Below are 12845 nucleotides of genomic sequence, written 5' to 3' on the forward strand. Positions count from 1 at the left end.
AGTGTGAGGAGCCAGGGAGGATAGTAAGGTACAGAAGGGGGCAAAGGAGGGATATGAGGAAGACTGAAGTGAGAAAATGGGTGGGGAGATGGAGCATGATGTAGAATGAGAGATGTGTAGAAGTAAATATGGAATGGGGTGGTAGAAATTGGTAGGCTGAGGAGTGTGGGCAGTGGGAATAATGTGAGAGAGTTGGGGGAATAGTTGGAGAGCAGGAAGTAAGTGAGTGGAGGAGGGACACTCCTTAGTGATGATTGGAGGTGGGGAGAATAGTGTGTCTGAGTAAGGGAGAGGTTAGAACATTTGAGAGGATTAGAGAGTTGTATTTAGAGGGTATAGTTCATGGGATATCACCACATTCATCCTCCCCAAAACCATCATTGCAATAACACATTTTGTCCCCCTCGGTCTTGAATGGGCTGCTGCTGTAGTCATCTCCTTCTCTTCCTCCATTTCCTCCCTGTCTCCTTCTCTGCTCCAGCCTCTGGTCTACCTGGCAGTCTGATGGCATCTTTCATGCTATAGTCTGTTATGACACAGGCCGCAAGCATCTCGTTGCAGGTCTATAAAGCATACTGCAGTTTACCACCAGATGTGTCTTAGCAAAAGAAGTGGGCCTTCAACAGTCTGACCACATGCTCAATGATGATCTAATGTTTGTGGCAGTGCAATGTTGTATACTGTCTTTGCCATAGTCTGATGGCTGCAGACAGGAATCATGAGACAGTTTCCCAAAGCTTATTCCATATCTTCTGTAATGCATAACTTTGGACACCATTATGTGTGGCCTGCTGCTTACATTCATGAGAGCAGCATATCACAGACTCTGTAGGTGGCAGCATGTGTGCCTACTGACTAGCTGACCATGTGGAAAATCACCCTGCACAAACCGCTGATATAAATCATGTGTGGAGAGATGCAGGAAACATGAGAACCACTTTGATGGCATACTGACATGTTGTAAATAATACTGTGTGTACTGCACACCACCTGGAAGTCGATGAAATGGAAACCATCTTAGATGATGTACTGGACAATATGATAGCAATGTAGGTGCAGTCACTGATCCCAAGAACCTCAGGGAAATGGATGCCAGATGTTAGCATAGTGTTGTTTCTCTCCTGTGTTCTGTGGAAACCAGATTTGCTCTTCTGTTTGCTGCAGTATCATATCAGGCAACTGTTGTACAATTCATGACAGATGCTTGCTTATTTTCTACTGAGATCCAAGGTGGACATCGACAATTCCCAGTAGTGAGAATGGTTAACACTAACAGGTCCTAGTGTCACTTAAATAAGTATTCCACACATCCTCCATGATTCTATGTTTAAAAGATTCGGTACTTACGTATTATTGCAATCAGATTTTCGCGGTTGCGACTTTCGCTTATTTCATGGAAAACAGTGTAAAGTGGCATTCATAGTGTGTATTGCTGGGTAATAATTTCGGATTACCTTCGGAAACAAAAACAGTGGAGAAAGCCCTCTCCCTGTTTTTTGCATGCTTGCATTGTCATGCCTGCTGTCAGTGTGATGGACGGATTGCATTCACTGTGTGGAAGGAATCCTTCAGAGAAGGGCAAACACAGACATAGTAGTGATGGTTTTAGTGACATTTATTTTTTTAACAATTTGTAAATATAATAATGGTTAAAAGTAAACAAGTGTGGGTTAAACAATTTCTCAGTGTCTGTGTTTTACTTCTCTGAAGAGTTTCTTCTGCAGGTTCAAAATGCGACAAACGATAGTATGATAGCTGCCATGAAAAGTGTAGCGCGCCTATGTAATGCACGCAAAAAAAACCCAGGAAGATGGTTTTCTCCACTGTCTCTGTTCCCGAAGGTAATCTGAAGTTATTCCCCAGAAAAACACACTCTAAACACCACTTTACAGTAAATGTAAAGTTTTGGGGCACTACTACACATTTGCAAAGACAATTTCAATTGCTTCATGTACTTCTTTCTGTGGTGATTTGTGCATTTCGCAACCATGAAAATCTGGTTGCGATAATACATAAGTACCAAAGATTCAGATGTTAATAATAAGACTACCCTGACCTAGTCCAAAATACCTTTTAATCAAACCATAAATTTATTTTTCTTTTAAAGACTTCCAGTGTATTCACTTTCCTTTACTCCAAAGTCATGAGTTCTTTGCTTTGGCTGAAATATACTACATTTTATTGATTTCAGATATGGATTTCAATAACTTCTAAAGGAACTAGCTCATGTATGCAGATTACCTTTTACTTCTAACAAAAATATTATTTTCTTCTCACCTCACAGATGAACTTAAAGATAGTAAGATATGTAACCAGTTAAAATTGTGTGTGTGTGTGTGTGTGTGTGTGTGTGTATTATGTTTTTGTCATAATAAAATTTTGAATAAAAGCAAGTGGAAAGATATCAGTTGCTACAAACCAGTGCTAGGTAAACACAGGAAAGAGAAATTATGTTATTTGGTAACTGATGGGTACTGTGGCTACTTGTCCCCCCATGCCAGTTGTACTTGTTTTGGCAGTTAATGGAGTTACAAAAGGTATTAAGATTGCATTTAAACTTAGTTTTATTCTCATTCAAATATCTCAAGAGTGAGTCATATTTGTGATTAAAAATGAATCAGTAATATATCTTGCAACACTGATACATTATTTGAGGTTCCTTAATTTCCTATTCTTTTTGTATTTACTAATTACTGTACAATTCTTACCAAGCAAGTTGCAAATCTTCCTTTGTGAACTTGTGCAATATATGGTGGTTCCATACCCAACAATAATAATATGTTTATTGGGGAGTTTTGTCATATAGCCACCCTGAAATTGAATTTCAAGTTGCTTATTTAAGCATTCATTGTTAACTGTGGGCAGAAAATTAGATTTTTATCACGTTTGTTTTACATGTACCTTTTGTATCACATGATGCATAAAATGAAAACAATATATTTCTGTTGCAGTTTGACCAAGGTTTGAAGTGTGGCTTTCAAAAGTGTTTATTTTTATAAATGCCATATTTAAATTAATTGGATTTAGAATATTACTCCAGTAAATATTTTAATGATGACGTTTCTGCAGAAAGAACTTCCAGATAATAATGATAGAGCTTAAAACTACAGTTTGCATGTTTGTGGTATTAAAGATATGCTGGTCCATTATTTTCCATTATAAAGGCGGGTGTGTAATTCAGAAGATAAGTCACACTTTTTCTTCAGAAATCAAAATCAGTTCATTTAAACTTGCATATTCTAGTGTAATGAAAAATGACAAAAAAATAAGAAAAAGCAGCTCGACTAAAAAAATTTATAGATGATATAAGTAGTATACTGCTAACACATTTTTCTGATTATGTAGTGCAAATGGGATAAAACCACTGAACAAGCTAACATAATGCATAAGAACATAATGTATCATATTCAGGATTACAGATGAGAACATGAACTGAGTAAGCTTATTGCTATGAAATATAACTTTAATATAGTGATTGCAAAACCTATGGAGGGTTCTGTCAAGATATGTGTGTCTGTATATGCACATGCAGGTGTGTATGGTAGTCAGTTTAATGGGATTTTTTGTTTGTTTTTCAGACAATATTCAGCTAAACACATGAAGCTCTCATTAATGAAACACAAGGACCACATGACAATGTCATAATCTGCAGGTTTAGTGGGAAAGAAATGCAAAATGATGGCTAATTTGACTTCACAATCATCTGGCACATTGGCTGTTGTTTTTATGTTAATTTCAAGCACAGGTACTGTTTATTTTTTTTTCACTGTAACAGAAAATACATGCAAAGATTATATGCCTGTAGTATGATTACTTATCAAAATCCTGCCAACAGTGAAGCTTCCATACCTCATCCTCAAGACTCTAGCTGTTCATCCTTCTTTTCAGTTGCAAAAGCTGGCATTACCCTTTAGTAAAATAATTTGTTTACTTTCAATTAACTTATATGCATGCTTGACCCTTTTACTACTGGTCATGCTGTGCAGGACTGCCTCTAAACAACTATTTTTTTTTGTTTGTTTCTATGATCTGTGTATATAAATACCCTCATTTCCAAAACAATTTGATAATTTTCATGACATTTTCAGGGAATGTTGCTGGCATAATTACCAGAATATTAATGAAAAAATATAGTTATATGTCATCTTTATCCCATTATCATATGGAAATAATACAAATATAATATTTATACAGAAATACACATTATTTTTAGGCCTGAAAAGTTACAGCAGCAATACATATGCATGTTTTATATTTATTACTGTAATGAGAACTGCCCAAATGGCTTTTTTGTAGGTGTTGCAGTTTAGTAGTTTCATAAGGCCACTCTCTCCTCACTTTAATTCTAACTTCAATTGACAATCTTGGGGATTCATTAAAATCTGTGTTGGCTTTGCACGAAGCCTACATGGAGGTTACATGTTTGTACAATGAGCAGCAGCACTAATTGCATATTCATGCCACACATCACACTTATATGAATACAAGCAAGGTTTCACAGCTGGCAACAATGTTGCTGACCAGTGAACCATGCAGAACAGCATGAACACAGAGGAAATATGCATACAAGTTTGCCTACGGGCAGTCTTGTTGTGCGAGATTGCACTGGTAGCCGCAATGACTACCAGGGGTGGAATTACTGCAATGACTGCAGTAAGAACACATTACAAAAAAGTGTATTAAGTGCAATGTACACTACAACAGATTTTTGCATAATGAAATATTGGAAGTTGGGGTGATCAGCAAGGGGAAATACAATGCTACATAAATACACTAGGCAGGCAGTGTTTGCTGATTAAAGTAGAAAATCAAAAAAATCAAAGATGAGCAGATGGATGAAGTGAAGAGTAACACCAAAAGTCCAAGGTAATAACCAAGCACTCTTCACAACGTAAAACAATTTTATTCAACAACAAAGCTTTCAGACAAGTAGTCCTTCTTCAGAAATACTGAAGAAGGACTGCTTGTCTGAAAGCTTTGTTGTTGAATAAAATTGCTTTGTGTTGTGAAGAGTGTTTGGTTATTACCCTGATTAAAATAGACACATACAAATGATAGGAATGAAGAAAGAGGAAGAGGGCATGTAAAAATATGGCAGTGTACACAAGATAGAATATGTCAATGTATGTACACTTCCAAGAAAAGTCAGTAGTATGGCATTAAGCACATATGTACATAGCACAGTATGTGCTGCTGTTTACATCTTCTGTTAGAGTATATTCATATCATCACACATGATAGTATATATGTGACTGTCACAAAAGGGTACATGTCAATGTAGATGAGTGGTTGTAATATAAACATCACTGACATGCTCACTGGAGAAGATATTTAGAAAGGATATTTTACACAATTTGGGATATTCAGGAAGGCAAACCACTGAAGTACAAAAAATGCAATTCAGCATCCCACAGCAGAGGTAAAAACACTTTTAATCAAAAAACACAGAACAATAATAAGTGCTTTCGCAAATGGCTTCTTCAGATCACAATAATGGTAGCAAAAGCCTCAGTTTAAATCACACAACCAATAAAATGTATGACCAATCAAAAACAAGTGCATTCATGGTTACTAAGCAGCCCACATATAGGATATTTACACTGATTGAAAACAAAATTAGCATGTAAATCCACCATATATCATACTTAAAACATACTTTAACAGGATATAACAGACCTCTACATTAAAAAATATATACTATTTCTTTAATGGTCTAGCTTTCAAACTAGGCTGTATAGAGATGTGGTCATTTAAACCTAAACCATGATGTGCTCTTAGCATAAAAATCCACCTAAGTTCTGCTTGATAGGTGGCATTTACTATATCACCCCTCCTGACATTTTCCTGTATGAATTCTAAGACTAAAAACTTGAATGTGTGTCTTTCTCCATAAGTATTAATATGTTTAGATACTGCACTATAATTCACCCCCCTGCGTGCACAATACAGATGGTCACGTATCCTGTCGCGTAGGTGCCTCTTTGTCTTGCCTAAGTAAAATGAAAGACAGTTGGTACATCGCGCTAGGTAGATTAAATTCTTAGTATTGCAATTGTCCAGTGGTAAATTCTTGAATTCCCTCTGACCTTGTGGATGTGTAAACGTGGGAGATTCATCTATGTATATACAAAAGGAACATGCATTACATTTTCTTGTCCCTCTCCCCATCACTCTATTGTCCAATTCATTCATATTTTTGGGGTAACATAATTTATGGCCTAGGGACTTCTCATTTCTATATCCGTAGCTAGTATATATATTTTTAATGTAGAGGTGTGATATATTCTGTAAAAGTATGTATTAAGTGTGATGTATAGTGATTTTTATATTCTAATTTTGTTTTTAATCAGTGTAAATATCCTCTATGTGGGCTGCTTAGTAACCATGAATGCACTTGTTTTTGATTGGTCATACACTTTATTGGTCGTGCCTTTTAAACTGAGGCTTTTACTACCATTATTGTGATCTGAAGAAGCAATTTGCAAAAACGCTTATCATTGTTATGTGTTTTTTGATTAAAAGTGTTTTTTTACCTCTGCTGTGGGCTGCTGAATACACTTTACTTCACTGACAACAGGGGATGTATGCACGTTGTGACGATCTACAAAATGACTTACTTGAATATGACTGAAATGTCAGCATACCTGACAAGCAATTTTGGAGAAGTAAGCAACAGACTCATGGACAACTGCTGACAGAAGCAGGCACCATCAAAAACAATTTTAAAATATTTAAAACAGTCTGTAATATTGCTAGACAATATGACTTTGTTCTTATACATATTCTACAGGAAAAGGTGTGTACAACTATTATGATTGCCAGTATTCTATAAGAGGAAGTCACCACCTCGTTTCCAACAATAAACTATCTTTGGAGGTGTTAAGTGGGACAGTGTTACATCTGGTGTTGAATTTAGGGATGATTCTGGCCATTTGAAAGGTTTGCATGACACATATGCCACAAGCCACACGTGTAAGAATCTAACCCATGCCAGCAATGTTGTCAGTGATCTCTGTATTTACTAGTTGCAACACAGAAATACATACCACACATGCATCTTATACAACACCTTGAAGAGAAGTCTGCACTGTCAATTCCTAATAGGTACGCATACAAAAGAATAATTCTGTATAGTCAGCAAGATGTGTGCAAGCTTACTGTGACAAATGTAATACGCTAGACTAAAGCAGCCCTGGTTGACATAAGTATTGGCCATAAGGATAACAACACTTGCAAACAACATACTATTATGAGTGGATTCCCTACACACAGCGGGTTATTGCATGCAGGTGCCACATGTAATAACAATGGAAATTGTCTGAAGCATCTGTAATTGATGAGTGAATTAAGATGTGGTGTGTTATAATAATGTGAGACTGATGGCAATGCATCAACTATTGTACAGAAACTACAGCGATGCAAAGTCTAGCATCAGTGAGCGAGGAAACTGTCACTGTGCTATTGTTCACATAATGCATGGATCACACTGTATAAGCACATGTCAAACCTTAAGACGTGCCACACAATCACTTTTCCTCTGACAGTGCCAGTGAGAATGTTATATTGGCATGAAATCCTGACATGCATGCATGTATGTTCATGGAAACTATCAAGTGGTAATACTGATGTGATCTACTGTTAGTTATGTGACGCTGTACAGTCATACTATAGCTGTATCTAGGATACAATTGAACTTCATAGGTTGATAGTTTTATGGGGGGGTACTAGGCTAATGTTCCAAGAATACATACAATCCTAGCCATATTTAATATGAGTTTCACAAGTTTAAATAGCTGTGTGAACAAAGTTCACACAGATATTCATCGTGCATACAGCTGCAGTCATAACAGATGGGTTTTCCTGCTGTCAGGCGGGTTCTCGGTCGGCTGAATTCCAAATTCTAGGTCCGGCGTCGGATGTCGTCGCTTCTTCCCTGACGTCAGTGTGACAGGGTTATAAAAGAACCAGCCAACGCCATTTTCTTCAGTCTTTCTTGCCGCGCGGTGCCCGAAGCAGAAGCAGTTCGCAAGTGCCAGTCGGCCAGCTCCTGAGATTACGAATATTTTTCAACCGAAGTCTTCTTGAAAGCTAAGTACCCGTTGAAACTTTTCTTGCCTCAGACCGATGTCAGACAAAGTTAATAATTGCATTTCATGTGGGAAGCAAATACCGCATAAGGATTTCCATTCCCTCTGCATTCCTTGCTTAGGCCCATACCACAACGTCTCGGCCTGTCATTTTTGTGCTACATTCAACAGACGCACTATTAAGCGTCTGGCGGAGTTCGCCCAACACTATTTTGGCAAAAAGTTTAATTACATTATGTCGTCGGATACTCCGACTCCAGTTTTGAGTAGACAGGTGGGGGAAAAAGGTATACACCTCGGCCACTTTAACCATGAGGGCATTAAACTGTCAGTTCCATATGTTAAAGTATCAACAGTTTTTGTTATCTCAGTTGAAAAGCAAAATGTCATAACCTGAACAACCAGACTTGAAGGAGTTGCAGGATTTGTTGCATAGTGCAGAGCAAGTGGGTAAACATACCTTGCAATGTGGTTTTGATGCTTTAGAGGCCTCATGTAGAGCTGCTGTTACAGGATCAGTCATACGTAGACATGCTTGGCTCAAAGAGCAAAACTTGCCAGATCATGTCAAAGCTAAATTACTAGATGCACCTCTTCAAAAAGATGTATTGTTTGGTGTTAAAGCTGAGGAGGTATTAAAGAAAATGGAGGAAAAGGCAAAATCAATGCAAACAGTGAAAGATTTCCTACAGGTACAACCTCCACGTTTCAGTAGAAATTGGCCTTCAAAAAATTGGTCCTTTTCAGCCACGGACAGACCTCAAAGAGGTAGATACAGGCGCCCGAGGGGTAGAGGGCAATCTCAAGGATCATTTAGAGGCAGACAATGGCAAGCACCTACAACAAGAAGTGGTGAGGATAGTTCACAGCCATTCAGAAAGCAGAACCAATGACTTTCCCCTTTGCATGCCAAGCAAGGCTCAAATGGCAGCACCTTTAGGCGGAAAACTGGCATTATTTTCGAAAAATTGGCATATTGTCACAAAAGACAAATGGATCCTGGACATTATAGACAGAGGCTACAGATTCCACTTTCACACCCTTCCAAAAATGAGAGGCATGCCAAACCTGCCACACAATCAAAGGGCAGAGGCACAAAAACAAATTTCAGTTCTCATGGACATGAAAGCTATTCAAGAGGTACCTGCACAAGAACAGGGTCAAGGTTTCTATTCCAGACTATTCCTGGTACCATGGAAGGGCAAAGACTGGCGTCCTATTTTGGACCTATCCATCCTAAACACATATTTACTCGTACCAAAATTCAAGATGCTCACATTACAGCAGCTTCTTCCCATGCTGGGCAAGGAGTCTTGGCTGGTAACATTGGACCTCAAGGAGGCATACCTGAATGTCCCAATCAGACAAGATTGCAGAAGATACCTCAGATTTCTTGCAGGTTCAACCCATTATCAATTCTCTGCATTGCCCTTTGGCTTATCTACTGCACCCAGAGTGTTCACGAAATGCCTGGCATCAGTAATTGCCTTCTGCAGACTTCAAGGGATACAAATATATCCATATTTGGATGACTGCCTGATCCAAGCGGACAGCAAACACATACTTCTGAAACACCTAGCGTTTGTAATAATGTTGTTGAATTCTCTGGGATACACAGTCAACAAAAAGAAATCAAGGCTAATACCCTCTCAAACAATAATTTTCCTGGGTGCCAGCTTGAATACAAACACCCAGATGGCCTACCTCACGCCACATAAACAAGGGCAACTAACTCAATACTTCAGAAAACTGGCAACCTTCACCAGGCTGACTGCAAGGAAAATCCTGTAGGCTCTGGGATTCATGGCATCTTGCATCCTGCTAATCCCATGTGCAAAGCTGCATATGAGGAAACTTCAATGGTACCTAAAAAAATTATGGTCTCAACACAGCCACAGTTTGGAAACAATTATACCACTGATTCCATGCCTTCAAAAGGAATTTCTGTGGTGGGCTCAAGCATGCCAAAGAAACATAGGTCTCCCATTCTGCAAGCCTCAAGTAAATCAAGTCATCACAACAGATGCCTTGGACTACGCCTGGGGGGCGCACATGACAGATCGGTGCATTCAGGGCAAATGGTCCAAAAAGAAAAGCACCTACACATCAATCAAAAGGAAATGCTAGCAGTAATAAATGCTGTTATGGCTTTCAAAGACCTACTGCATCCAGGCCAGCTATTGATAAGGACAGACAACAGCACAGTGATGTGGTACATAAACAAACAGGGAGGAACCCATTCATATCCCCTATGCAGGCTAGCCATGTCTCTTTGGAACATGGCTCTGGAATTACAAATCCAACTTCAAGCACAGTTCCTGCCAGGCAAGGAAAACACGCTGGCAGACAACCTAAGCAGAAATATGACAGATTCACACGAATGGAAGTTGCATCCTCAAGTTTTTACAAAGATAATTCAAGCATGGGGAAGGCCAGACATAGAGCTCTTTGCCACCCACAGAAATTACCAATTGACAAAATTCTGCTCAAGGACCTTTCATCCACAGGCCTGGGAAGTGGATGCACTCTCTTTCAGTTGGTCAACAATGACAGTTTATGCCTTTCCACCTCTTCCTCTGCTGCCCAAAGTTCTATTAAAAGTCAGAGCAGACAGACCAAAGATGATTCTCATTGCTCCAGACTGGCCAATACAACACTGGTACCCACTCCTGAGGAGCCTGATGCATTCCCCACCATGGATCCTGCCTCTAATGCCTCTTCTACTGATTCAGCACAACTTCAAAACTCTTCACAGTCAGCTGAAAACACTCAGTCTAGCCGCATGGAGGATTCCTTAAATTCACAACAGACCCTACTCTCCAATGAGGTGCAGGAAGTCATTTTGGAGGCCAGAAGGCCTTCTACTAGAAAAGCCTACTCCGCAAAATGGAAATGGTTTTGTGCCTGGAATCAGAAAAAGGGTCAGAATCCTGGAATACTGAATTTACCTCAAATATTACAGTACCTAGCTGAGATGCTAAGCAGTGGACTTTCATTCTCCTCCATCAAAATCCATGCCTCAGCCATTTCTGCAGAATACAACACTGAACCTCCTTTATTCTCTCACCCTCTCTTAAGACAGTTCCTCAGAGGGGCAAAGAATATAAAACCCCCAAGGAAGCAACCAGTACCTGCTTGGGACCTCAATTTCATTCTAGAAAAACTGACCCTGCCTCCTTTTGAGCCAGCTGCTTCAACAGAACTGCAATATTTGTCATGGAAAACAGCCTTCCTTTTGGCTATCACCTCAGCACGCAGGGTTTTGGAACTACAAGCCCTCATGGCTGTGCAGCCTTTCATCATTTTCCAACAGGACAGAGTTTCCTTACGAACCAACCCTTCCTTTATGCCAAAGGTAGTATCCAGGGTAGCCTTGAATCAGGCTATCCACTTACCTACCTTTTACCCTAATCCACAAAACAAAGGGGAGAGACTACTACATTCCTTGGACATTCACAGACAGCTCTGTTATTATTTGGACAGAACAAAGCCTTTCAGAAAATCAGAGCAACTCTTTGTGTCCTATGCTACAGGTGCTCAAGGGAAGCCTATTTCCAAACAGACAATCTCAAAATGGATAGCCCACTGCACACGCTTTTGTTACTCTTTTCATGGTAAAACTGTACCTACAGGCATCAGATCTCACTCCACAAGGGCCACAGCTACCTCTGCAGCTTTCCTCAGGGGGGTTCCTACCAAATATATTTTGGAAGCAGCCACTTGGAGTTCTGTACATACTTTCTCCAAGCACTATCACCTACCATTATACTCTAAACCTAGAGCGGGCTTTGCCACTGCAGTCTTGCAGGGCATCCTGGCTCCTCCTAGTTCCACTTAGTGCCTACCACCCCTTTTTTAGCTTTGGGATTCTACCCATCTGTTATGACTGCAGCTGTATGCACGATGAACATAGTACAGTTTTGTACCTACCATAAATGTAGATGTTCGAGTGCTAATACAGCTATAGTCCAGGTTTCCCTCCCTCCTTCCCCTCTTGGGACAGGCCTAATGGCTAACACCTCCTCATACAACCTGATTGGGGTATTCTTTTATGGTGTATTTGCTTGCAACTACTGTTTTTTGATTATATTGCATTGCATTATTACATAAATTTATGTTTTGCCTTCCTTCTGTGGGCACCTGACATCTGGGGCAAGAAAAACTGAAGAAAATGGTGTCGGCTGGTTCTTTTATACCCCTGTCGCACTGATGTCAGGGAAGAAGTGACGACATCCGACGCCGGACCTAGACTTTGGAATTCGGCTGACCGAGGACCCGCCTGATGGCAGGAAAACCCATCTGTTATGACTGCAGCTGTATTAGCACTCGAACATCTACATTTATGGTAGGTACAAAACTGTACTTTATAAGCCTATGCTATGTTATCTAAAACCAGCTGCCTCTATCCATGAGGGACATGGGCATAACCATTAACCATCCATTGGTCAAAGCTATTCCCCGGAGGCCAGATAGGATCTTGTCCCCTCCTGCCGCGGATCCCCATTGGTCCAAAGGTCTTCCTGTGGATGCTTTGGTGGTGGCGGCTGCAACAAAAAAGGATCTGGCAGCAGAAGAAAGCCAGACTGTCCATCCGCCTAACAAAGAGTCCCGGGCCCTGGACAGGATAGGGAAGCGCACCTTTGCTTCAGTGACCTTTGCTATCGGGTCCCTGAATTATATGGCACATTTTACCAGGCTTCAAAAGGATCTGGTTTCAGAGCTGTCTGAAACCTTGGCTGGTGCTGTGTCTGATGAAGT

At 39.9% G+C, this 12845-nt stretch overlaps 1 protein-coding gene across 5 annotated transcripts in view; it reads left to right on the plus strand.

Moving 5' to 3' along the window:
* SHISAL1 (shisa like 1) overlaps window positions 1-12845 on the plus strand; it is a 2302250-nt gene that overhangs the window by 610753 nt on the left and 1678652 nt on the right. For all 5 annotated transcript variants that reach the window (XM_044088089.1, XM_044088088.1, XM_044088092.1 and 2 more), the window contains exon 2: window positions 3579-3745. In XM_044088089.1, coding sequence (XP_043944024.1) covers window positions 3676-3745 — 70 coding nt within the window. In that variant the 5' untranslated portion in view covers window positions 3579-3675. The remainder of the gene's footprint in view (window positions 1-3578; window positions 3746-12845) is intronic.

Source organism: Protopterus annectens, chromosome 11.part0, assembly GCF_019279795.1.
Source record: "Protopterus annectens isolate FY-2018-M chromosome 11.part0, PAN1.0, whole genome shotgun sequence".
Lineage (NCBI taxonomy): Eukaryota > Metazoa > Chordata > Ceratodontiformes > Protopteridae > Protopterus > Protopterus annectens.